The sequence below is a fragment of the Rhinoraja longicauda genome, chromosome 5 (assembly GCF_053455715.1).
Source record: "Rhinoraja longicauda isolate Sanriku21f chromosome 5, sRhiLon1.1, whole genome shotgun sequence".
NCBI lineage: Eukaryota > Metazoa > Chordata > Chondrichthyes > Rajiformes > Arhynchobatidae > Rhinoraja > Rhinoraja longicauda.
The window spans coordinates 12639183-12666752 of NC_135957.1; the positions used below are offsets into that span (position 1 = coordinate 12639183).

Genomic DNA, 27570 nt, shown 5'->3' on the forward strand with positions numbered 1-27570 from the left:
TGCCCTCAGTGTGTAGGATAGAAATAGTATATGGAGTGATCACTGGTTAGCAGGGCCTTGGTGGGATGAAGGGCCTTTTTCCACTCTCTATCTCCAAATTAAACTGAAGACAAATTGACTGGCTATCAGAATACAGAGTAACATCAGTCTGAAGAAGGGTCTCGACCCGAAACGTCACCCATTCCTTCTCTCCAGAGATGTTGCCTGTCCCGCTGAGTTGCTCCAGCATTTTGTGTCTATGCCCCATTTATACTTAGTCTCACCAGCCTGCGTTCGGCCCATGTCCCTCTAAACCTTTCCTACCCATGTACTTGTCTAAATGTTTCTTAAACATTGTGTACCTGCCTCAAGTACTTCCTCCAGCAGTTCGTTCCATTTACCTACCAGCTTTTGTGTTAAAAAGTTGTTCCTATTAAATCTTCTTTCCCCCTCACTTTAAACATATGTCCTCAGGTTCATGATTTCCTTCTCTCTGGGTAAAAGACTGTGCATTCACCCTATCTATTCCTCTCATAATCGTATACACCTCTAGAAAATCACCACTAATTCTCCTGCGCTCCAAGGAATAGAGTCCTCGCCTGCTCAACCTTTCCCTGCAGCTCAGGCCCTCGAGATCTGGCAACGTCCTCGTAATTATTCTCTGCATCCTTTTTAGCTTAAACAACTGAAGAAGGGTCTCGACCCAAAACGTCACCCGTTCCTTCTCTCCAGAGATGCTGCCTGTCCCGCTGAGTTACTCCAGCTTTTTGTGTCTATCCTCGGTTTAAACCAGCATCTGCAGTTCCTTCTTACACATCTTTCCCATAACAGGTTGACCAAAACGATGTCTGACTCCAGTTAGCTAAAATTCACGACCACACTTATCCAAAGTGCGTCGCACACAAACTCTAGCCTTAAATCCATATTTCTATATTATATGGCATAAATATAGGTGATCCCTGCAAAATTTCACTTTGTATGTAATTTTTTTCCATGCATTCAGTTTTAATTTGCTGAATGAATAATTGATTTATCCAACACAATGACTTTCACACTGTCTGCTTCTGCATGTAGTTAATAAAATACCTGGTCCCTGGATTGTCATGATCTAATCATACAAGTTCCTGGCTGCCTGGTTATAGGTTTTTGGGGCTTAGCTGTACTCTTCCACATCATTATTAAACATGTGCTAATAGATGAAAATTAAAAATTAAATCCCCACCTTCATGGACCTTCAGTTAATGTCTACTGTGGTGAGTTATATGTTGTATTCTGATAGCCAGTCAATTTGTCTTCAGTTTAGTTTGGAGATAGAGAGTGGAAAAAGGCCCTTCATCCCACCAAGGCCCTGCTAACCTGCGATCACTCCATATACTATTTCTATCCTACACACTGGGGGCAATTTACAGAAGCCAATTAACCTACAATCCTTCACGTCTTTGGAATGTGGGAGGAAACCCACATGGTCACAGGGAGAAGGTACAAACTCCACACATTGTCAGTACCCTTAATCAGTGCAGAACCTGGGTTTCTAGCTCCGTGTGGCATCAGCTCTACCCACGGTGCCACCTCTTATTTTGGAATCAGAACAAATTATTTTAGCCCACTACTATTATCTATATACTAAAACTTGCATCTTGGTACAGGTTTGTCAGTCTGTTTGTTCCTGAACTGCAGCCAAAATGGCGATAGGTTTAGGCCCACCTTACTCACCATCGTCCTGTGGTGCTAAGGGTGGTTTCATTCAAATTGGTGTTATATTTTTTAAGTTATTCACATTTTTAAGTTAAAAAAATCACGCATGCGCAGTTGGGGCCTAGATGATCTGGTACTTACATAAGATGGCCGCTGCATCAGCGCGTACGCAGAACAAACATGTCCTACAGGTGGAAGGGGAGGGGATAAGGGGGATTCAGGAGTAGGCCATTCGGCCCTTCGAACCAGCACCATCATTCAATATGATCATGGCTGATCATCCAAAATCAGTACCCCATTCCTGCTTTTTCCCCATATCCCTTGATTCCGTTAGCCCTAAGAGCTAAATCTAACTCTCCCTCGAAAAACACCCAGTGAATCGGCCTCTACTGCCTTCTGTGGCAGAGAATTCCACAGATTCACAACTCTCTTGGTGAAAAAGTTTTTCCTCATCTCAGTCGTAAATGGCCTACCCCGTATTCTTAAACTGTGACCCTTGGTTCTAGACTCCCCCAAAATCAGGAACATTTTTCCTGCATCTAGCATGTCCAATCCCTTAAAAATATTATATGTTTCTATAAGATCCCCTCTCATCCTTCTAAATTCCAGTGAATACAAGCCCAGTTGCTCCATTCTTTCATCATATGCCAGTCCCGCCATCCTGGGAATTAACCTCGTGAACCTACGCTGCACTCCCTCAATAGCAAGAATGTCCTTCCTCAAATGAGGAGACCAAAATTGCACACAGTACTCCAGTTGTGGTCTTAACAGGGCCCTGTACAACTGCAGTAGGACCTTGCTCCTATACCCTAATCCTCTCGCATTGAAGGCCAACAAGCCATTAGCTTTCTTCACTGCCTGCTGTACTCGGGCAGATGAGTGTTGTTTCCAAATTCCATGAGTTTGGCGATGAGCTTGGGTGGGATAATGGTCCTCTCAGTCTCGTGCTCTATCGTCTTTGTCAAAAACTTTCATTGCATTGCACGAGTGAGCAAGGTCATTCCTTACCCTTCTCTGCTCAAGATGAATGTAACCTAACCTGTTCCTGTTTTCCTGATAATTACAACCACATATTTCTCATAAAATACTTAGAAATCACATACTCCCTCCCCAGCTTCTCAATTCGTTCTGTAACAGGCTTGTTGATATATATGTATACTATGTACTCAATTATGGTCTAACCAAGGTTCAAATATTTAGCGCAACCTCTTTTAAATTTTATCTCATGAGGAAATTACTTATAAAAGCAAAGTACTGGAATCTATGGCCTTATAAAGATTTTAGAATTATTTTATAGGTGCCATTTCCAGGCTAGCATTTAACATCTATCCCTACTTGCCCTTGAGAAGATGGATGTCCACCAACATCTTGAAAACTACAGTCTGCCATAAAATTGTGGCCAAGATAGTGAGAGAACCTGCAAGTGTTGGTCATAGGGTCATAGAGGCTGGATGCAGACCCTGCAGGAGAGGTTTGGGCCCAACGGGTCCACTTGGTCTAGTATCCCTCTAAACCTATCCTATCCATGTACCTGTCTAAATGGTGATGGTGTTTGCACAAGCCTGCTGCTGTTGTCCCTGTTGATGGTGGAGCCTGTGCATTTAATGAGTGCTGTCAGAGTAGCTCGGACAAGCAATTGCCATGCATCGTGTGGATGGTATGCCCTGCAGCCATGGGTATCCAGTGGCGAAAAGAATGAATGCCTAAAATGATGCCCAATCTACTTCAGTAGCCACATTTTAAAATGGCCAATTCCGCAGATAAGCGGTGACTCCAAGTACGTTGATGAATTGATTGTTGCCAATAGTCATCCCATCAAATATCAAGAGCTTTGAGCTCTGAATATTATCTTCATAAGTTCATTACTCATAGGAGCAGAAGTAGGCCATTCGGCCCATCGAGACTATTCCACCATTCAATCATGGCTGATCTATCTTTCTCTCTCATCCCAATTCTCCTGCCTTCTCCCCATAACCCCCGACACCCTTACCAAACAAGAATCTGTCAATCTCTGTCTTAAAAATGCCCAATAACAGCCTCCACAGCCGTCTGCGGAAATGAATTCCACAGATTCACCACCCTCTGACTAAATAAATTCCTCGTCTCCTTTCTAAATGTACGTCTTTTTATTCTGAGTCTATCCCCTCTGGTTCAAGATTCTCCCACTAGTGGAAACATCCTCTTCGCATCCACTCTATCCAGGCCTTTCACTATTTGGTAAGTTTTAATGAGTTCCCCTCTCATTCTTCTAAACTCCAGCGAGTACAGGCCCAGTGCCGTCAAACTTTCATCGTAGGTTAACCCAATCATCCTACGGATCATTCTCGAAAACTTCCTGTTAAGTTCATCTCCAACGCCAACACATCCTTCCTCAGATATGGGGCCAAAACTGCTCACAATATCTGCCACTTATCAGTCTGAATGTTTTCTTGGTCCATGCTGCAAGCAGTTGTAGGCTGCTTCTTCCTTTGTTGCTTAATGATTTATACATTGATAGTCTCTGATACCATTAGTAGACAATGCAGTTAACTTCATAGATGCTAAGAAAAGTGTGAGCAACTTATTCATCTGGACAAAAATTGCCACCTTTTGGAAAGTCATGTGTTTGTGGCTGTTCTGGTTTATTGATGTTTTATTGTAAGTGGTTAAAGTTCTCTACATTAAGTTTCCCTCAATTTTTCAAACTTAGAAATTATGGTTTTGATTGGAAAGAAAATGGGATTAAGGTAGTAGGATTGATGTAACGGGGTGTTTGTTGATGGGTGCTGCATCTCTGTAGGACTGTGCGACTCTAAAGTCTAAACCATTCGTTAGCAGCTAGGGTGAAATATGAAGTCATAGTGAGGCCCAATGCAAATTGGAGGAACAGCACCTTATATTTCACTTGGGTAGCTCACACCCCAGCGGTATGAACATTGACTTCTCTAACTTCAAATAGCCCTTGTTTTCCCTCTCTCTCCATCCCCCCCCCCCCCTTCCCAGTTCTCTCAGTCTTACTGTCTCTGACTACATTCTATCTTTGTCCCGCCCCCTCCCGTGACATCAGTCTGAAGAAGGGTCTCGACCCGAAACGTCACCCAATCCTTCTCTCCAGAGATGTTGCCTGTCCCGCTGAGTTACTCCAGCATTTTGTGTCTGTCAGAGGAGGTAATTGAGCAGGGACATTTGCGATGTTTAAGAAGCAAATAAACAACTACATAGATAGGACAGGTTTAGAGGGATATGAGCCAAACGCAGGCAAGTGGGACTTGTGTAGATGGGACATATTGGTCGGTATGGGCAAGTTGGGCCGAAGGCCCTGTGTGACTCCATGACTCTATAAACTAAACTAGATGATTCCTTGATATCATTTCTGAAGACTCCTTAAACATAAACATTCTATTTCCCCCATTCCTCAGGTGAAAACTTTATTTTTTTGATTACTTTTTCACAGGGGTTTAAACTAATTGATGTTGTTTATTAATTTGGATATGCTTATAAACTTTGACAATTATTATGTGGCGAACTTCAGGTGCTTAATTATAACTGCGTGGATAAACAAACTAATACTTCAGGGCAAATGTGCATTAGGAAGTTAGAGTAGATCCCTTTGTCTTGTAGAAGGGGATTGTGACCTGGGATTATTGGGAGGAATACAAATGATAGCTTGGGAAAATAAGACGCATAAAGTTAGTAAAGAAATTAGGCAATGATACAGTCTATCAAAGATGCCTAAACATTTTATACATAGAACGGCACGGTATCACAGCAGTACAGCGCCAGAGGCCCAGGTTCGATCCTGATCATAGGTGCTGTCAGTATGGAGTTTGTACGTTATCCACGTGACCTACGTGGGTTTTCTCCGGGATCTCAGGTTTCCTCTCACACTCCAAAGACATACAGGTTTGTAGGTTAATTAGCTACGTACAAAATATATTCTGAGCTTGAACTCTTTGATATGACTCCCATTTCAAGCTCTTTAATCATAGCTTTGTTTTGAGCTGACGGTCTGAGGAAGTGCTCTGACCCGAAACGTCACCCATTTCCTTTTTTCCAGAGATGCTGCCAGACCCGCTGAGTTACTCCAGCACTGTGTGTCTATCTACATTCTGTGTCTCCATCTTTCCTGAACTCTTTGTGTCCAAATATATTAAGTGACCATTACTCCCCTCCATGAGCTACTTGTTCTTGCAATTAATCTCAAGTGGCCATTCTTGGCTGCCCCACACACTGCACTGCATGTAATAAGGCACTAAATATTCACTCCTCTCAACGCTTCACGCTCCCTCTCTGTTTCACCCCTCCTGCTTCCTAACAGCTCTTCACAATAATGCCGTGTGTCTCTCCCATGTGTCTCCCCTCTGTGTATCCTCTCTCAGAGTATCTCCCTCTGCTAAATTAACTGATAAAGAAACAGGGGGCAGATAATGAGAGTTGCATCTTTTTTTACTGCATCAAAACCCAGCTGGGGAATTGAACACAAATCAGTAGAAAGGAGATTCATTTGGAGCTGAAATTATATTTCATTTGCGTACAAAAAGTTATTGGGATGACAATTGTGTGTGGGTGTTTATAGATCACTCGATTTCTTTTAAAGGCTTTGATGTTTTGCGGAGCATAAAATTACCTGAAGAATTTGCATGACTGTACCAAAGGGCATACCTGCAGCTCCCGCATGCTCCAGTAAGCTTGCTAATAGGTTATCAGGCAGTTGTTAATTATGTGTCTGAATTATTATATTCAAATCCCAAGCCTCCAGAAAATGTTGCCATCTGGGAGGTATTAGGTTCTTCTTAGCATATTAATTTATGAATCTCCTCTGTGGCCCTGACCATTATTCTCAGTTTTGCAAAAATAAATATTAGCAAACATCTTGTAAAGTTTCAAGTGAACTTAACAGGCGGATTGGAACAGTTCCAGGCGCACCCGGTGAGCCACGGGCATACTTTAGACTTTAGAGAAAACAGGCCCTTCGGCCCACTGATTCCACCGCGGCCAGCGATCCTCATACACCAGCACTATACTACACACTAGGGACAGTTTACAATTTACAGACGCCAATAAACCTACAAACCTGTACGTCTGTGCAGTGTGGGAGGAAACCGGAGAACCCGCAGAAAACCCACACAGTCACAGCAAGAATGTACAAACTCCGTACAGACAGCACCCTTAGTCAGGATGGAACCCGGGTCTCTGGTGCTGTGAGGCAGCAACTCTACCGATACGCCAAAGTGCCATCCTTAACACATCTCCCATTTTATTCTTCTCCCACTCTCTCATTTTTCCTCGAGTTTCTGGTTACATTGCAACTATTTTCAGAATCTGTCTTCTGATTATTGTCCCATTTGTCAAAAGTGTTTCCTTATGCCTTCTCTCAAAACCCTTGAAGACTTTGTAGTGCTCATAGGTTCTTCTCACAATTTCTGCAGTCAAAAAACCCACTTAAATTTCTACCTTGTCTTATCTCTCTAAGACTTCCATCCCTGGTACCTCTCGACTTCATCTTTTCGGCATCCGTAGGGCCCTGCCTTCCTACCTTAAACGTGGTAGCCTAAATTCAAAGTCATAGATAGATGCAGCATGCACAGAGGCCCTTCAGCCCATTGAATCCACACCAAAGATACTAGAGGAGCAAGATGAACCACTCCGTCAAAATCGCCTATACTGAAGTGTAGTACGCAAAGGAGCGTAACGTCCACCATTTCAGTAAGCATAACCCGCCGATCGCTATGCCTCTCGTAGTGTAATCAGTGTTTTGGGGAGCAATATGTGTGATGACCATTAAAATGCAAAATATATCTCGTCTATCAATTCACAGATTTTTGTTATTTTTATTTTTTAATTTTCTACAACTTTCTGCCTACTAAAATGGCACCATGACATACTATGGTTTTTAGAGTCGAGTGGTCTATCTTGCTCCTTTAGTATCTTTGATCCACACTGACCATCGGGCATTCATTTTTACACTAAACCTACCCAGCTCCTCCTGTAGTGATGCAAATACTGCAGATGCAGTAACCCTGAGCAAGTGCTGGAGGAATTGAACGGCTCAGGCAGCACCTGTGGAGGGAATGGGCAGGTGACGTTTTGGGTCGGGGCCCTTTTTCCAGACATTCAGAAGAAGGGTCCCGACCTGAATCGCCACCTATCCATTTTCTCCAGAAATGCTGCCTGTCCCGCTGTGTTACTCCACAATTTTGTATCTATCTTTGGCATAAACCAGCATCTGCTCCAGCACTTTGTTTTGTTTCTCTCTCTGTCCCAGTTCCGATGAAGGGTCCCAGACCTAAAACATTGAACTGTTTCTCTCACCACAGATGGCGCCTGAGAGTTTGTTCCCCAGTATTCTTCATTTTTACATGTGAAAGATTCCTGCGGCTTTTTAACTGGTCTTCAAACTTGTACTGCCACCTCAAAAATTGTGTGTATGAACACACTAACCCCTGCAGCCCCAGGAGTAGACACTTGACTTTAGAGATACAGCGAACAGGCCCTTCAGCCCATCGAGTCCGTGCCAACCAGCGATCCCCATACACTAGCACTATCCCACACACTCGGGACAATTTACAATTTTTACAATTTTTACAATTAACCTACAACCGGAACACCTGGAGAAAAACCCACGCAGTCACGGGGAGAACGTACAAACTTCACACAGACAGCACCCGAGGTCGAGATCTCCGGCGCTGTATAGCAGCGACTCTACCACTAGACCAATGTTCAATGCTAGGAAGGATGCAGCAACAAGGGAGTGCAGATGCTGGGTTACCAAACCAAACCAACAAGGGAGTGCAGATGCTGGGTAACCAAGGAAAGACACAAAATGCTGGAGGTCGGCTCGGTGGTGCTGTGGTAGAGTTGCTGCTATACAGAGCTTGCCACGCCGGAGTTTGTACGTTTTCCCCGTGACCTGCGTGATTTTTCTCCAAGATCTTTCGTTGCTTCCCATACTCCTATGACACAGGTTTGTAGTCTAATTGGCTTGGTATAAGTGTAAATTGCCCCTAGTGTTAATATGTGGGGATCGTTGGTCGGTGCGGACCCAGTGGGCCGAAGAGTCTGTTTCCGCACTGTATCTCTAAACTAAAGAAACTCAGCTGGTTAGGCGAACGTTCCTGGAGAACATGGATAGGTGACGTTTAGGGTTGTGAAGAGTCCCGACCCAAAATGTCGCCTATCCATTTTCTCCATTAATACTCCCTGACCTGCTGAGTTACTCCAACACTTTGAGTTTATCAGTGGCAGGAACTTAAAGCAAAGATCTAAGGCTTCTACTTATTGATTTAGTTTAATGTCACTTGTACCAAGATACAGTGAAAAGCTATTTTGTTGCGTGCTATCCAGTCAGTACAAAGAATATACATCGTTACAATCAAGTAGTCCACAGTGTACAAATGCAGGGTAAAGGGTATTACATTTAGTGCAATATAAAGTCCAGTGAAATCCGATTAAAGATAGTCCAAGGATCTCCAATGAGGTAGATGGTAGCCCAGGACTGCACTCTAGTTGGTGAGAGGATGGTTCAGTTGTCTGTTAACAGCTGGGAAGAAACTTCCTCTTACCTGATTGGAGAAGGTAGAAGAGGGAGCGACCAGGGTGAGACTGGTCCTTGCTTCTACTGGTGGCCTTGCCGAGACAGCGTGAAGTGTAGATGGAGTCAATAGGAGTGAGGTTGGTTTGAGTGATGGTCTGGGCTACATCCACAACTCTCTGTAATACAACGTTGCAGATGCTGATCATAGCAACGGCTCTCGTTCTGTGAAAATTTGGGCCTGCTTTAATTTACTGAAGTTTGTGCTTTTTGGGAAATGTGATTTTAATAGCCATTGTCACGATTCAAGATAGACACAAAGTGCTGGAGTAACTCAGAGGGTTAGGCAGCATCACAGGAGAAAAGGGATGGGTGACGTTTCAAGTCGGGACCCTTCTTTAGACCCGAATTGTCACCTATCCTTTTTCTTCAGAGATGCTGCCTGTCCCGCTGAGTTACTCCAGCATTTTGTGTCTATCTTCGGGTATAAACCAGCATCTGCAGTGCCTTCCACACACATCACGATTCAAGGTTGCTTCCGGACTTTTTACACGCGTTACCCCGAGAATAGAGCTGAGCTGGGAAAACGGACAGAAGCCACATACAGATGGGCAAGCTATTGAAAGAGGGAGGAGGTGGAAGAGCGAGGAAGGTCTGTTAGTGGGGAGCGCCTTCTATTCCAGATGCTCGGGGAAAACATTCCACTGCCTGAATCTCACTGAGCCACAAGGTGTGAAACATCATCTGGGCCGACCAAGCTGTAGTGACTGCCAAAGTGGCAGAGACAATGAAGCAATGTGTGTGGAGGGAACTTACCGACAAGGACGAGAAGTCTTTGCACCAGCTTTTAGTTTCGTGTAGTTTCATTAATTCTATTTTAGTTTAGTTCAGTTTAATTTACTTTAGTTTAGTTTAGTTTAGTTTAGTTTAGTTTAGTTTAGTTTCCTTTCGTTTTAGAGATGCAAGGCATAAACAGGCCCTTCGGTCCACCGAGTCCATGCTGACCAGCGATCCCCGCAGATGAACTATCCTACACTACGGACAATTTACATTTACACCAAGCCAATTAACCTGCAAACCTGTACGTCTTTGGAATGTGGGAGGAAACTGACGATCTGGGAGAAAACCTACGCAGGTCACAGGGAGAACGTACAAACTCCGTACAGACAGCAACTGTCGTCAGAATCAATCCCGGGTCTCTGGCGCTGTAAGGCAGCAGCTCTACCGTTACTCTACCATGTACTGTTGCGCCAAAGAGCATCGGAAGCTGAACACCAGCATTTCCAGATGGTAGCAAGCCAAATAGTCTTCTGATGATTACAGGCTTTACCTTGACACAGGACAGCCACTGACTCTGAGCTCTCGAATGACGGTTGTTTAGTTTAGTTTATTGTCATGTGTACCGAGGTACAGTGAAAAGCTTTTGTTGCGTGCTAACCAGCCAGCGGAATAATAAAACAATAATAACCAACTGCAGAATAAAAGGACGTACCTTTAGAAAGGTGGAATTTTTTTAGTCAGAAGGTGGTGAATCTGTGGAATTCATTGGCACAGATGACTGTGGAGGCCAAGCCATTAGGTATTTTTATAGGTTCAATAGGTTCTTGATTGGTAAGAGCGTCAAAGGTTACGGGGAGAAGGCAGGAGAATCAGGATGAGAGGGAAAGATAGATCAGCCACGATTGAATGGTGGAGTAGACTTGATGGGCCGAATGGCCTAATTCTGCTTCTATGACTTCTGGTCTTATGGTCCTCAAACTCCAGTTGATGGGATGACAGAGTGCGTCAGCCCAGTCAGCATCCAGTCAACAGGCTGTAGTCCTAACGCCTTCTTTCTGTGACCAATCTACTGTTGTTGCCTACTTTACACCCCCCCCCCCTCCCCTCCCCTCCCCTCCATGGGGCTGTGTTGGGGTGATCAGCTCATGGGAGCACAGTGCCCAAGGTGGGAGATGTTAGATGAGGCTCAGCATGTTAGGCCTGAAGATGTTAGGCCTTTAGGACCCAAAACGTCACCTATCCACGTTCACCAGAGATACCGCCTGACCCGCTGAGTTACTCCTACACTTTGCGTCCACCAGCATCTGCAGTTCCTTGTGTCTACACCATTGCTGCATCTCGTGAGAAATATAAGGTCGGGGCACTGGTGTAGCGGTAGAGCTGCTGCCTTACAGCGCCAGAGACCCAGGTATGACTATGAATGCCGTCTGTATGGAGTTTGTACGTTCTCCCCATGACTGCGTGAGTTTTCTCCAGGGGCTCCGGATTCCTCCCACACTCCAAAGACGTGCTACAATTGAAATAAATCATGCATTACATTGAGAACATTGTTCACCAAACTGGCCATGATATGCAACAAAATCCATCGGACAAGGATATAAGATTTTAATTTACGCACATATATCATCATCTTTCAAAGCATTGTTGAGGTTATTGCAAAATTTTGAGTATATCTTCGACTTGATTGTCTTCCTATTGATCCCTTCTTGAAAATAATGTGCGGGGAAATGTGGTGCCTAATGTAATTTGGGGAGGAAATGTCATCTATCTAGGTTGGTAAATATTTTCCTTGACATCCCAGCCTGAGTATTATATGTGGCATGAAAAAATCAATGAATATATTTTAAATGAAAATAATATGATTTCTGCCATAAATGTGAGTATTTTCTTTGACCACTGGCCTCTCAATTTGGTCCCCAAAGTTCCTCTTCCATATTTAACTATTATTTGTGTTTTCTTTGTTTATGCTGAGAGGCGCACTTTCGATATAATTTTGTTTGGAATATTTTGCTTCAATAATAAATTATTCATATCTTTTTAGATATTGCTTCATAAACATGGGACCTTAAGTGGTGAATAAGAAATGGATGTCCACCTGATTCTATTGTACTACAGAGTTTTTTACGATGCATTATTTGCACAGAACATAATGTGGAAATTGTGGCTAAAATATGTTCTTTGTGTGGTGGATGTTGCAACATTTTAAAGGCAATACATATTTCAGCAATTTTTTAAATTTTATTACATATTAAAAAAAGAAAATCCTCCTTGTCTAACTTGATTGCAAAACATTTCTTGCATGCAAAATGTAAAGCAATGTTTAATGATGATGTCAAGGTATTTGTCTAACCATAGCTATGAGTTGCCTGATGCAAAAACAGAAAAATGCTGGAAATACTCAGCAGCTCAGGCAGCATCTGTGGAAGGAGAAACATTTGACATTTTACATCTGAGACCATCAGAATTGGGGAAGAAATAAAACCAAGTATTGTAGATACTGAAGACGGTTGTCAAAAATTGCTGCAGGATCCTAATCGGTTAGGCAGGTGGGCTGAGGAAAGGTTGATGGAATTTAATAATGAGAAATATGAAATGGGGAGGAACTACACAGTGGATGCTTCGGCTCTGGGAAGTGCTGTAGAACAGAGGGGTCTAGGGGTGCAGGTACACAGTCCATTGGAAATGGCACCACAGGTAGATAGGATGGTCAAAAAGTATGTGAGTATTGAGTATAAAATTTGGGAGGTCATGTTGCAGTTGGACATTGGTAAAGCCACATTTAGAGTATTGTGCAAAGACATTGGTGAGGCCACATTTAGAGTATTGTGTTCAGTTTTGGGCACCATGTTATAAGAAAAATATTGTCAAGCTGGAAAGGGTGCAGAAAAAAATTCATGGGGATGTCGCAAGGACTCGAACTACATGGAGAGGTTAAGCAGGCTAGAATGCTATTCCTTGGAGCACGGGAAGATGAGGGGGTGATCTGATAGAAGTGTACAAAATCATGAGAAGAATATTCGTGAGAGGTTTCTTGCCCAGAGTAAGGGAATCGAGAACCAGAGAACATAGGATTAAGGTGAGGGGAGAAAGATTTAATCGGAACCTGAGGAGTTACTTTTTCACACAAAGGGTGGTATGTGAATGAAATGAGCTGCAGGAGGAGGTACTTGAGGCAGGTACCATTGCAATGTTTAAGAAACGTTTAGACAGGTACATGGATAGGACAGGTGTAGGGCCAAAAGCAGGCAGGTGAGACTGGTGCAGATAGAAACATAGAAACATAGAACAATAGATGCAGGCGTAGGCCATTCGGCCCTTTGAGCCAGTACCGTCATTCAATATGATCATGGCTGATCATCCAAAATCAGTATCCCGTTCCTGCCTTTTCCCAATATCCCTTGATTCCCTTAGCTCTAAGAGCCAGATCTAACTCTGTCTTGAAAACATCCAGTGAATCAGCCTCCACTGCCTTCTGTGGCAGAGAACTCCACAGATTCACAACTCTCTGGGTGAAGAAGACATGTTGGTCGGCATGGGTGGGTTGGGCCAAAGAGCCTGTTTCCACGCTGTATGACTCAATGCCTCTCTATGACTCTAAGTTAGTTTTCAGTAGCAGAAAAGGCTGGGCAGGGTTGGGTCAAACAAAGGGAATACCACTGACAGGGTGAAACCAAATGGGTTAATGAGCACAGTTTGCCTTCTGAAACTTATTTGCGCAGTGTGTTATGAATGGCAAGGCTGTGGGCCATGTCCAGCAGCCAGACTATACGAGAAGAGCAAGAAAATTGAGCGAAAATGATTTCTTTAGTTACCGGGTGGTGAATCTGTGGAACTCGTTAACACAGATGGCTGTGGAGGGCGTCAATTGATATTTTTAAGCCAGAGATTGATGGATTCTTGATTAGTAAGGGTATCAGGGGTTATGGGGAAAGGACAGGAGAAAGGGGTTCGGAGAGAGAGATAGGTCAGCCATGATTGAATGGCAGAGTAGACTTGATGGGCCGAATGTCCTAATTCTTCTCCTATCACTTATGACAGACTAAAATAACCACTTCTGATACCACCAGCAGAAAGAGTCCCTCTAGCATTTTGTGTTTTGGTCAAGATTACAGCAGTCTCTTGTGTGTCTATAAAAAAATATTAGTTGTGCCAATACTCTTGGACTGATTGTTGTGTCTGTCTGTTTCCTTAAAGGGGATAATGCTGGTTTGTGTGGTGATCCTGGCATCCCGGCCCATGGTTCAAGACTGGGTGATGAATTCAAGATAAGGAGTCTCGTACGCTTCAACTGTGAGGCTGGTTACAATCTCAGAGGCTCATCGGAACGGTCTTGCAAAGCGGATGGAACCTGGTCAGGAGTACAACCAGTTTGTGAACGTAAGCATCGGCGTCAGAAAAATTAACACGTCAACCCTGAGAATGTTGTCATGAGCGGAAAAGCAAAATGTGACTGCGGGGGCTGTGGCTTAGCATTATTAAGCTTAGGTTTAAAATAAAAAAGGCAAAAAGAGATTGGGGGGGAATATAATTTTATTCTACTCAGATTTTCTCCAGATGTTCCGGTTTCAAAGGTTTCAAAGGTCACATGTACCAATTAAGGTACAGAGATACACGAATTGCCATACAGCCATACTAAAAAAAATGCAACAAGACACACAATTACATAAGGTTAACATAAACATCCACCATAGCGGATTCCCCACATTCATCACTGTGATGGAAGGCAATAAAATCTAATCTGCTTCCTCTTTATTCTCCCGCGGTCGGGGCAATCGAACCATCCGTCGGGGCGATCAAAGTTCCCACAGCCGGCGGTCGAAGCCCCCACGTCAGGGCGATCGAAGCTCCCGCCTCGGGGCGGTCGAAGCTCCTATGGCTTGGAGCTCCCAAAGTCGGTCTCTAACCAGAGACTGCGAGCTCCACGATGTTAAAGTCCGCAGGCTCCCACGGTTAGAGCTCCGAGGTCGATCCCTAGCAAAGGGATCTCGAGCTCCACGACGTTAAGTTCTGCAGGCTCCCGCTGTTGGAGCTCCCGAAGTCGGCCTCAAGCAGAGGCCGCCAGTTCCACGATGTTAGGCCGCAGTGCAGATGAAGTTACGACACAGAAAAAAAAAATCCGTCGAGGTAGGAGATTTAAAAAAAATTCTCCCAAATCCCACCCCCCCCCACCTCCCACATAATACAAGCTAAAGAACACTAAAAGCATACATTTAATACCTACTATTAAAACAACAACAGACAGACTTTTGGTGAGGCAGCCATTGCTGGCGCCACCCGGTGATGTGTGGGTTTGTTGGTTAATTGGCTTCTGTAAATTGGCACTAATGTGTAGGATAGACCTTTAGTTTAGTTTAGAGATACAGCGCAGAAACAGGCCACACACACTAGGGACAATTTTTACTTTTACCAAGACAATTAACAAACAAACCTGTACGTAGGATATAGGTAGGATAAGGGAAGAGGTCCTGAAAGGAGAATTCAGGGGGCTAGGAAGAGAGTTAAAAAAAAGGACTTCCAAAGTAATAATCTCAGGCTTACTGCCTGTGCCACGCGATAGTGAGAATAGGAATGGAGTGAGGTGGAGGATAAATACGTGGCTGAGGAACTGGTGCAGGGAGCAGGGTTTCAAGTTTCTGGATCATTGGGACCTCTTCTGGGGGAAGTATGACCTGTACAAAAAGGACGGGTTGCATCTGAACCCGAGGGGAACCAATATCCTGGCGGGGAGATTTGCTAAAATAACTGCGGAGACTTTAAACTAGTACGGTTGGGGGGAGGGACTCAAACACAGATAGCTAATAGGCAGTGTGTGAGGCAGGAGGCAGAAAAGGGAAACACTCAGACCCAATATGTAGGAGAGAAAGAAGGGAAAAGAAATAAACTGAGAATAAGAAATGATGGGTCCCTTAAATGTGTATATTTTAATGCTAGGAGCATTGTAAGAAAGGTGGATGAGCTTAGAGCCTGGATTGACATCTGGAAGTATGATGTTGTGGCGATCAGTGAAACATGGTTGTAGGAGGGTTGCGATTGGCAATTAAATATTCCAGGATTTCATTGTTTCAGATGTGATAGAATCGGAGGGGCAAGAGGTGGGGGTGTTGCATTGCTTGTCAGGGAGGATATCACAGCAGTGCTTTGGCAGGACAGACTAGAAGGCTCGATTAAGGAGGCTGTTTGGGTGGAACTCAGAAATGAGAAAGGTTTAGCAACTCTTATAGGGGTGTATTATAGACCGCCAAATAGGGAACGAGAATTGGAAGAGCAAATATGTAAGGAGATAGCAGATATTAGTAGTAAGCACAGAGTGGTGATTGTGGGTGATTTCAATTTTCCGTATATAGACTGGGAATCACATTCTGTTAAAGGGCTGGATGGTTTGGAGTTTGTAAAATGTGTGCAGGATAGTTTTTTGCAGCAATACGTAGAGGTGCCTACCAGAGAAGGGGCAGTGTTGGACCTCCTGTTAGGAAATGAGATGGGTCAGGTGACGGAGGTATGTGTTGAGGAGCACTTTGGGTCTAGTGATCATAATGCCATTAGTTTCAATATCATTATGGAGAAGGTCAAATCTGGACCAAGGGTTGAGATTTTGGATTGGAGAAAGGCTAATTTTGAGAAGATGAGAAAGGATTTAAAAGGAGTGAAATGGAAATTGTTGTTTTATGAAAAGGATATAATAGAGAAATGGAGGATATTTAAAGGTGAAATTTTGAGAGTACAGAGTCTTTATGTCCCTGTTCGGTGGAAAGGAAAGAATAATAATTTGAAAGAGCCGTGGTTTTCCAGGGAAATTGGACACGGTTCGGAAAAAGAGGGAGATATACAATAAATATAAGTGGCAGGGAGTAAATGAGGTTCTTGAGGAATATAAAGAATGTAAAAGGAATCTTAAAAAGGAAATTAGAAAAGCAAAAAAAAGATATGAGGCTGCTTTGGCAAGTAATGTAAAAGTAAACCCCAAGGGGTTCTACAGATATGTCAATAGCAAAAGGATAGTGAGGGATAAAATTGGTCCATTAGAGAGTCAGAGTGGACAGCTATGTGCTGAGCCGGAAGAAATGGGGGAGATATTAAACAATTTCTTTTCTTCGGTATTTACCGAGGAGAAGGATATTGAATTATGTGAGGTAAGCGAAACAAGTAGAGTAGTGATGGAAATTAGGAGGATTAAAGAAGAGGAGGTACGGACACTTTTGAAGAATATAAAAGTGGATAAGTCTCCAGGTCCTGATAGGATATTCCCTAGGACATTGAGGGAAGTTAGTGCAGAAATAGCAGGGGCTATGACGGAAATATTTCAAACGTCATTAGAAACAGGGATGGTGCCGGAAGATTGGCGCATTGCGCATGTTGTGCCTTTGTTTAAAAAAGGTTCTAAAAGTAAACCTAGCAATTATAGACCTATTAGTTTGACGTCTGTGGTGGGAAAATTAATGGAAAAGATACTTAGGGACAATATATATAATTATTTGGATAATCAAGGCCTGATTAGAAACAGTCAACATGGATTTGTGCCTGGAAGGTCATGTTTGACTAATCTTCTTGAATTTTTTGAAGAGTTTACCAGGGAAATTGATAAGGGCAAGGCTGTGGATGTTGTCTATATGGACTTCAGTAAGGCATTTGACAAGGTTCCACATGGAAGGTTGATTAAGAAGGTTAAATCGTTGGGTATTAATAGTGAGGTTGCAAGATGGATTCAACAATGGCTGAATGGGAGATACCAGAGGGTAACGGTTGACAATTGTATGTCAGGTTGGAGGCCAGTGTCTAGTGGAGTGCCCCAAGGATCTGTGTTGGGTCCACTGTTGTTTGTCATTTACATTAATGATCTGGATGATGGTGTGGCAAATTGGATTAGTAAATATGCAGATGATACTAAGATAGGTGGAGTAGTTGATAGTGAGGTAGATTTTCAAAGTCTACAGAGAGACTTGGGCCTTTTGGAAGGGTGGGCTGAAAGATGGCAGATGGAGTTTAATGCTGATAAGTGTGAGGTGCTGCATTTTGGTAGGACAAATCAAAATAGGACGTACAGGGTAAATGGTAGGGAATTGAGGAATGCAGTGGAACAGAGGGATCTGGGAATAACTGTGCATTGTTCCCTGAAGGTGGAATCTCATGTGGATAGGGTGGTGAAGAAGGCGTTTGGTATGCTTGCCTTTATAAATCAGAGCATCGAGTATAGAAGTTGGGATGTAATGTTGAAATTGTACAGGGCATTGGTGAGGCCGAATCTGGAGTATGGTGTGCAGTTCTGGTCGCCAAATTATAGGAAGGATGTCGACAAAATGGAGAGGGTACAGAGGAGATTTACTAGAATGTTGCCTGGGTTTCAGCACTTAGGCTACAGAGAGAGGTTGAACAGGTTGGGTCTTTATTCTTTGGAGCGTAGAAGGTTGAGGGGGGACTTGATAGAGGTTTTTTAAATTTTGAGAGGGACGGACAGAGTTGACGTGGGTAGGCTTTTCCCTTTGAGAGTGGGGAAGATTCCAACAAGGGGACATAGCTTCAGAATTGAGGGACAAAGGTTTAGGGGTAACATGAGGGGGAACTTCTTTACTCAGAGGGTTGTGGCTGTATGGAATGGGCTTCCGGTGGAAGTGGTGGAGGCTGGCTCGATTATATTATTTAAGAGTAAATTGGATAGGTATATGGATAGGAGGGGATTGGAGGGTTATGGTCTGAGTGCAGGTAGATGAGACTAGGTCAGGGAGAATGGTCGGCGTGGACTGGTAGGGCCGGACAGGCCTGTTTCCATGCTGTAGTTGTTATATGTTATATGTCTTTGGAGTGTGGGAGGAAACCGAAGATCTCGGAGAAAACCCACGCAGGTCACGGGGAGAACGTACAAACTCCGTACAGACAGCACCCGTAGTCGGGATCGAACCCGGGTCTCCGGCGCTGCATTCACTGTAAGGCAGCAACACTACCGCTGCGCCACCGTGACCTAGTGTATGGGGTGATCGCTGGTCAGCATGGACTCGGTGGTCAGCATGGATTCCATGCTGAAACTCTAAAGTTAAATAAACTTAGAAGGTGTGAAACAATAGGATTAAATAGTTGCGCATTGTGCAGTTAGGAGAGGGAGATTGAGGGAGAGGCAGCCCGTGCGGAGTTTGCACATTCTCTCCATGACCGTGTGGGTTTTCTCCGGGAGCTCCGGTTTCCAGCAATTCAAAGATGTGTGGGTTTGTATGTAAATTGTCCCCAGTATGTTGGGGGTGGGAAAGTGAGATAACATAGAACTCGTGTGAATGCGTGATCAGTAGTTAGCGTGGGCTCCATGTTTCCATGCTGTATCTCTAAACTAAACTAAACCATATGAAGGCATGAGCCAGCCTGCAAACTCAACAATACAAGCAAGCAGAAAAGGCGATATTGAAGTTGGGAAAGTTCATGGATGTACAGTACATGGAACAGGAAAGCTCATGGATGTACAGTACATGGAACAAGAATGTTCATGGATGTACAGTACATGGAACAGGAAAGCTCATGGATGTACAGTATATGGAACAAAAATGTTCATGGATGTACAGTACATGGAACAAGAAAGTTCATGGATGTACTCTATATGGAACAAGAATGTTCATGGATGTACAGTACATGGAACAAGAAAGTTCACGGATGTACAGATGCAGTTTAATGTGGATAAGTGTGAGGTTATCCACTTTGGTGGTAAGAATAGGAAGGCAGAGTATTATCTGAATGGTGTCAAGTTAGGAACAGGGGACGTACAACGAGATCTGGGTGTCCTAGTGCATCAGTCACCGAAAGGAAGCATGCAGGTACAGCAGGCAGTGAAGAAAGCCAATGGAATGTTGGCCTTCATAACAAGAAGAGTTGAGTATAGGAGCAAAGAAGTCCTTCTTCAGTTGTACAGGGCCCTAGTGAGACCAAACCTGGAGTACCGTGTGCAGTTTTGGTCTCCAAATTTGAGGAAGGATATTCTTGCTATTGAGGGCGTGCAGCGTAGGTTTACTAGGTTAATTCCCGGAATGGCGGGACTATCATATGTTGAAAGACTGGAGCGACTAGGCTTGTATACACTGGAATTTAGAAGGATGAGAGGAGATCTTATCGAAACGTATAAGATTATTAAGGGGTTGGACACGTTAGAGGTCGGAAACATGTTCCCAATGTTGGGGGAGTCCAGAACAAGGGGCCACAGTTTACGAATAAGGGGTAGGCCATTTAGAACTGAGATGAGGAAAAACTTTTTCAGTCAGAGAGTTGTGAATCTGTGGAATTCTCTGCCTCAGAATGCAGTGGAGGCCAATTCTCTGAATGCATTCAAGAGAGAGCTAGATAGAGCTCTTAAGGATAGCGGAGTCAGGGGGTATGGGGAGAAGGCAGGAACGGGGTACTGATTGAGAATGATCAGCCATGATCACATTGAATGGCGGTGCTGGCTCGAAGGGCCGAATGGCCTCCTCCTGCACCTATTGTTTATTGTCTACAGTACATGGAACAAGAAAGTTCATGGTTGTACTGTACATGGAACAAGAATGTTTATGGGAGCTCTGCACAATTATTTGTGAGAGCCCAGGTATTCATCTCTCCTCCTCTGTAAACGCAGTTCCCGTAAAGTCAATAGCCCAGAATCGTGTATTGTCTTTCCACAGACTGGTTAGCACGCAACAAAAGTTTTTCACTGTACCTCGGTACACGTGACAATAAACTAAACTGTAAACTGTAGAACATCCTACAACAAGAACAATTAGTTTCTCAACAAATACATCGCAAAATTGGGTTGCTAAACCTGTTGGGAGAGCAATGCATTTAAGTAATTCAATTTAAATCTTATCAAGACATATGCAATAGTGGTCCTTTGTGTTTAATATTGTTTGTAATAATATTTAAGATGTTTAATAGTTTAGTTACTTTTAAATTACTTTTGAATTCACATAAATGTTTGTGAATATCTCTCACATTCACAAAGATCCAATTTGTGACAGATGTAATAACCCACTCAAGATTTCAAGATCAATTTATTGTCATATGTACCAATTAAGGAACAGTGAAATTTGAGTTACCAGACAGCCATACTAAGTGAAAAGTAACAAGGCACACAGCCACATAAAATACATTTTAACATAAACATCCACCACAGGGGATTCCACATTCCTCACTGTGATGGAAGGTAATAAAGTTCAATCAGCTTCCTCTTTGTTCACCTGCGGTCGGGGCAGTCAAACCATCCACAGTCGCGGCACGGAGCTCCCGAGTCGGCCTCTTCTTACCTGAGACCGCGGGCTTCACAATGTTAAAGTCCACAGGCCCCACGGTTGGAGCTCTCCACAGTCGATCCTCTGCGAAGGATCGCAGCTCCCCGATGTTAAAATCTGCATTGCGCCCGTGGTTTGAAGCCCAGGCTGGTCTCCAGGAAAGGCCACCAACTCCTCGATGTTAGGCCGCAGTGGGGACGGAGATACGATACGGAGAAAAATCGCATCTCCATCGAGGTTAGAGATTGAAAAAGAGTTTCCCCCAATTCCCCCCCCCCCCCCCCCCCCCCACATAAAACATATCAAAAAACACTCAAATATACTTTTAACACATACTTAAAATAATAAAAACAGTAGAAAGGACAGACAGACTGTTGGCGAGGCAGCCACTGTGGTGGTGCCACCCGATGGAGATCTTTAACGTGAAGTTATGGGGTACCCTGCTGTTAAGGTATTTTTATGACCGGATTTTCTTCAGACCCCATCATTTGATACCAGATTTAGGTCCTAGGAAACTTAGATCCTAGGGACAGTGTTGCAACTTGGAGCTCAGAGAAAACCCATGCGGCCACAGGGAAAACATACAAACTCTATACAGACAGCACCCGTAGGCAGGATTGAACCCGGGTCTCCGGCGCTGTGAGGCAGCAACTCTACTGCTGCGCCACTGTGCCGCCCCAATGTGTTCTATGTTCTAACTCATTGAGCCAATGTATGTAAACAGGACAAAGGCTCTAAGGAGGAATTTTGAATAGTTTTGTTTGGTTTATGGTCACGTGTACCTAGGTACACTGAGAAGCTTTTTGTTTCGTGCTAACCAGTCCGCAGAAAGACAGTACCATTACAATCGAGCCTTCTACAGTGTACAGATACATGATAAGGAATAACGTTTAGTGCAAGGGAAGCCAGCAAAGTTTGATCAAGGATAGTCCAAGGGTCACCGATGAGGTAGATAGTAGGTCAGGACTGCTCTCTAGTTGGGGAGAGGATGGTTCAGTTGCCTGATAACAGCTGGGAAGAAACTGTCCCATAATCTGGAGGTGGAATTGGTTAGGAGCTGGATGCGGAAAGCTGATAGTCGGGAATAAGCAGGATGGAGGTTTGTAACGCAAGGAAGAAGCACTGTTCACGGACATAACTGCACTCCAGAATTTGGAGTTCCTGACACTTGGATCCATGATGTCTAAAATTCTGGAAGAAATGGTGCTCCCCACACAACAGGTGTAGGATAAATTGTTTTTAATCTTTGATGTTTCTACTTCCCTAAGGAAGTTCAACACAAATAAACGCACGGTGTTTCTTGCCCTGAGTTGGGGAATTTGGAACCAGAGGACATAAGGTGAGGGGGGGAAAGATTTAACAGGAACCAGAGGGGAAAAGGGTGGTGGGTGTTTGGAACGAGCAGCCGGAGGAGTTAGTTGAGGCAGGTACTATTGCAATGTTCAAGAAACATTTGGGCAGGTACATGGATAGGACAGGTTTCAAGGGACATGAGGCAAACTTAGGCAGGTGGGACTAGTGTAGGGCTAGATAGGGCATGTTGATCGGTGTGGGGAAATTGGATCGAAGGACAGGTTTGCACTTTGAAATGTTCTCAATGTCATTCCTGCCTGGAAACTAACGCCTTTCTACCTGTTGTAGCTGTGACTTGCGGGAACCCTGGCACTCCAGAAAATGCGAAAATAGTTTACAGCGACGGCATTGTGTTCTCCAGCTCCATCACCTACTCCTGCTGGGAAGGTTACAAAACATCGGGGCTGACGACACGGCACTGTACGGCTAATGGGACCTGGACTGGATCTGCTCCCGACTGCACAGGTTGGCTTTACCACTAACGTGAAGCTTTGCAAGAACGTTCTAGTTTAGTTTAGAGATACAACACACAAACAGGTCCTTTGGACCACGGAGTCGATGCCGACCAGCAATCACCCAGCCCACTAACACTATCCTACACACTAAGGACAATTTACAATTTTTACCTAAGCCAATTAACCTACAAACCTGTACGTTTTTGGAGTGTGAGAGGAAACTGGAGAACCCGGAGAAAACCCACTCAGTCACTGGGAGAACGTACAAACTTTGTACAGACAGCAACCGTAGTCAGGATCGAACCTGGGTCTCTGGTGCTGTAAGGCAACAATTCTACCGCTGCGCCACCGTGATGTCCAAATGCCGATCATTATAATGCTAGCCCAATGCATTATAATCTAAAAATTATATGAATGGGTTGTGGCATACTTATTATGAAAGCAATGGTTACAACTTGATTTAATTGAAATTTTGCCTTAATAATAATACTAATTTTAGTGGCTGTGCTTTTTTTACCAATTTCTTTTGCTGTTCTCTCACCATGAATGTACACTTAACCAACACTTCTCTCGTTGGAGAAAAACAAACAAATACAGTGCCTTGGGACAAAGATTGATCATTTATTTATTTGCCTCTGTACACCACAATTTGAGATTTGTAATACAATTTTTACCAAAGCTAATTAACCTACAAACGTGCACATCTTTGGAGTGTGGGAGGAAACCGGAGCACCCAGAGAAAACCCTCACGGCCAAGGGGAGAACGTACAAACTCCGTAACAGGCAGCTCCCGTAGTCAGGATCGAACCTGGGTCTCTGCCAATGCAAGGCAGCGACTCTACCACTGCGCCACCATGCCGCCAACCATTGTCGGACGTAACTGCAATAATATTAATTCCTCTTGGACTTTCAAATCTATCAACTGATACTAAATTCGGTCACATCCTACAGAAGTCACACTATTGGGTCGCCCTCTTCATCTGCTAAACATTAGCTTCTCATGCTTTTAATCCTTTTAAAACACTATTCTTTCAATCCTTGGGCCTGGATTTGAACCTTGCCTGAATGGAACTAGTTTGACATACAATGTCAGAAACTCTTCCTACACACGGCATGGCACTGAGCAAATGTGCTCAGAATTTACGTGGAATGTTTTCTCTGGTAAATGGCAAAGTCTATTAGAAACACGTTCTTGGTTCAAACCAGTGGTTAGGGAGAGTAAAATAGGGCTCATTCCTCCTTTAGTTATAGGACAATTCACCTGATAATATTTGATAATAACCATTCAAACAGCGAATGCCTTTCCAATTATCTATTGTAAAAGTATAAAAATGCCGTGAACATTAGTTTGTTTTGAAAACATTCATTCCAGTCTTTAAAAAAAAGTTTGTATTTCAATTTAAACCAAAAGCTGAAGTTAATGAGAAAACTAAAATTGATTGAATTTTTTAAAAAAAACATCAACATTTAATTTAGTTTGAATGATACTTGAGGGTTCTATATTTTAAACATTAAAATAATAATTGCAATGATTTCTAAACATCTTATTGAATTGCTGCAGTCAAATTTATTTTGGGAGCCAGAGAATTGATTTGAATCTCTAGATGTGGTCATGTATTATTATCCACATTTTTTTAATAGTTTAGTTTTGTTGTATCATTCAGTTTAGTTTATTTACTTTCGATTAGTTTAGAAAAACAGGGCAGAAACAGGCCCTTCGGCCTATCGTCTTCACGCCAACCAGTGATCAACCCGTACAACCAACCTATCCTACACACTATGGACAATTTACAATTTACAGAAGCCAATTACACAAACCTGCACATCTTTGGGGTGTGGGAGAAAACCAGAGACTCGGGTTCGATCCTGACTCGTGGTGCTGTCCGTACAGAGTTTGTACATTCTCCCCGTGACCTGCGTGGGTTATCTTTGGGAATCTCCTGCTTTCTCCCACATTCCAAGTGCGTCGGCTGAAAGGCCTGTTTCTGCACTGTATCTCTAAAAAAAATCACAACAAAGACTCTAGATAATAAACAAGATGTACGGGGATCACTGGGCGGCACGGACTTGGAGGGCCGAAAAGGCCTGTTTCCGGCTGCATATATATGATATGATATGATGATGAACAATTACACGGACCAAAGATAGACACGAAATGCTGGAGTAACTCAGCAGGTCAAGTAGCATCTCTGGAGAAAAGGAATAGGTAACATTTTGGGTCGAGACCCTTCTTCAGACCTATTCCTTCTCTCCAGAGATGCTGCCTGTCCCGCTGAGTAACTCCAGCATTTTATGTCTGTCTATGGTGTAAACCAGCATCTGCAGTTCCTTCCCACACATTTGTATGAATCAACTCTGCTTCACACATCAACCAGTTCCATGGGTGCTACACCGTGAACACTGCAGTTATTTTAAGTGCAATTAAAAATAAAACAATAAAAATGGGGGCAGATGGAAACAGGAAGACTAATGATGGACGAGCCTACAACAATCATGTAATAAATTCATAAGGCATAGGAGCGGAATTAGGCCTTTCGGCCTATCGAGTCTACTCCACCAGATAATCATCACTGATCTATCTTTCCCTCATAACCCCATTCACCTGCCTTCACCCCATAACCCTTAACACCCTTCCTAAACAACTAATCATAATATTGCAAGCTATCGGCAGGGTGGCGCAGCGGTAGAGTTGCCGCCTCGCAATGCTTGCAGCCCCGGAGACCCTGGTTCGATCCTGACTATGGCTGCTGTCTGTACGGAGATGGTATGTTCGTCCTGTGACCGCGTGGGTTTTCTCCGAGATCTTCGGTTTCCTCCGACACTCCAACAACATACAGGTTTGTAGGTTAATTGGCTTGGGTTAGTATACTTGGTATAATTTTAAATTGTCCCTAGTATGTGTAGGGTTGTGTTAATGTATGAGGATCGCTGGTCGGCGTGGATTCGGTGGGCCGAAGGTCCTGTTTCCCCTCTGTATCTCTAAACTAAACTAACAGTTCTTGCTTTTACTAAGTAGTAAATTAAACGCATTTAGTATGCTCATATACGGGGTGATCGCTGGTCAGAGTGGACTTAGTGGGCAGAAGGGCCTGTTTTCACTCTGCATGCCTGAACTAAGATTATGCTGTTGTAATTTGCTAATTTTTGTTTTTTATTGTTCTCAATCGCAGTTACTGATTGTGGTGACCCTGGTGCGTTGGCTAATGGTGTTCATCTTGGAAATGATTTCACCTACAATAAGACCGTAACATACCAGTGTAACCCAGGCTTCTGGATGGAAACAGCTATGTCCTCTAGGTTACGCTGCATGAAGAATGGTTCTTGGAATCAGACCAAACCAGCCTGCAAAGGTATGAACAAGTGTCAGCTCGGAGCTCAACCATCATCACGCTTTACAACTCTTCATCAGTCTGTGTTCACACCTTTTGATCTTACCTCTTGCCTTTGCTCCCACCATCTGCCTATCACCCCCCTTTGCCAATGTCCACTTATTAACCCCCATGCTTTGTCCTACCTCTCCTTTCTCCCAGTGTTTTTTACCCCCCCACCTCAATAATCAGTCTGAACAAGGGTCCCAACCCAAAACCTCACCTATCTGTGCTCGCCAGAGATGCTGCCTAGCCCGCTGAGTTACTCTAGTATGTTGTTTCCTTTTGAGTAAACCAGCATACGCGGTTCTTTGCTTCTACGTCACATTACTGCACATAGTGAGAAATATGAAAGCTTCGAACTTGCACAATTGGTTCATCACTGTTATGTTGCTCTACATGTGTCAACAATTTATTCTGTATAAGTTACCTTTGCATTTTTGAGCTGCCAGTTTGACAGAGATCAAGGTGCCAAAGAAACGGGGATGATTTGCCTAATTTTCTTTACCACAAGTCTCTGTAAGTGAGTCAATAGTAGTCAATTGTACTTTATTGTCACATGTACTATACATAGCTAAATTCTTTGTTTTGCAAGCATTCAGTAAAATCATGCTACACACAAGCACAATTATATCTAAGCATGTGGGATGGGCTGCACAGTCAGACAACGGTAGAGCTGCTGCCTTACAGCGCCAGAGATCCAGGTTCGATCCACGCTAAGGGTGCTGTCTGTACGGAGTTTGTACATTCTCCCTGTGAACGTGTGGGTTTTCTCCGAGTGTTCCGGTTTCCTCCTACATTTCAAAGACGTGCTGGTTTGTAGGTTAATTGGCATATAAGTTCTCCCAAGTGTGTAGGATAGAACTGCCGATCACTGGTCGGCATGGACTCAGTGTATCTCAAAAAGTACAGAGTGCAACAATTGAAGTGTAAAAATAGTAGATTTCTTCTGGCGCCATGCAGAAAGAGTCACCACATATCCGATGGTAACGTGCACCTGTTAAGTATCAAGCTCTTAAAAACTTGATAACGCGCAAGTAAGTCTCCAATCGAGTCTTACATTGGCCTTAAATGCCCGTTGTCGTGGCAGTGATACCGGGGCTGTGTTGTAGGGGCAGTCTGCCTTGTCAGGGTTGGCGTTATAGAGTCAGAGAGTGATACATTGTGGAAACAGGCCCTTCAGCCCAACTTGCCCACAC

The 27570-nt window shown here is 43.7% G+C and overlaps 1 protein-coding gene across 1 annotated transcript in view; it reads left to right on the top strand.

Annotated features, from left to right (window-relative positions):
- Positions 1 to 27570, top strand: part of LOC144593406 (CUB and sushi domain-containing protein 1-like) — a 1892487-nt gene that overhangs the window by 1805902 nt on the left and 59015 nt on the right. The window contains exons 57-59 of the mRNA XM_078398909.1: positions 14159 to 14341; positions 22837 to 23013; positions 26174 to 26353. Coding sequence (XP_078255035.1) covers positions 14159 to 14341; positions 22837 to 23013; positions 26174 to 26353 — 540 coding nt within the window. The remainder of the gene's footprint in view (positions 1 to 14158; positions 14342 to 22836; positions 23014 to 26173; positions 26354 to 27570) is intronic.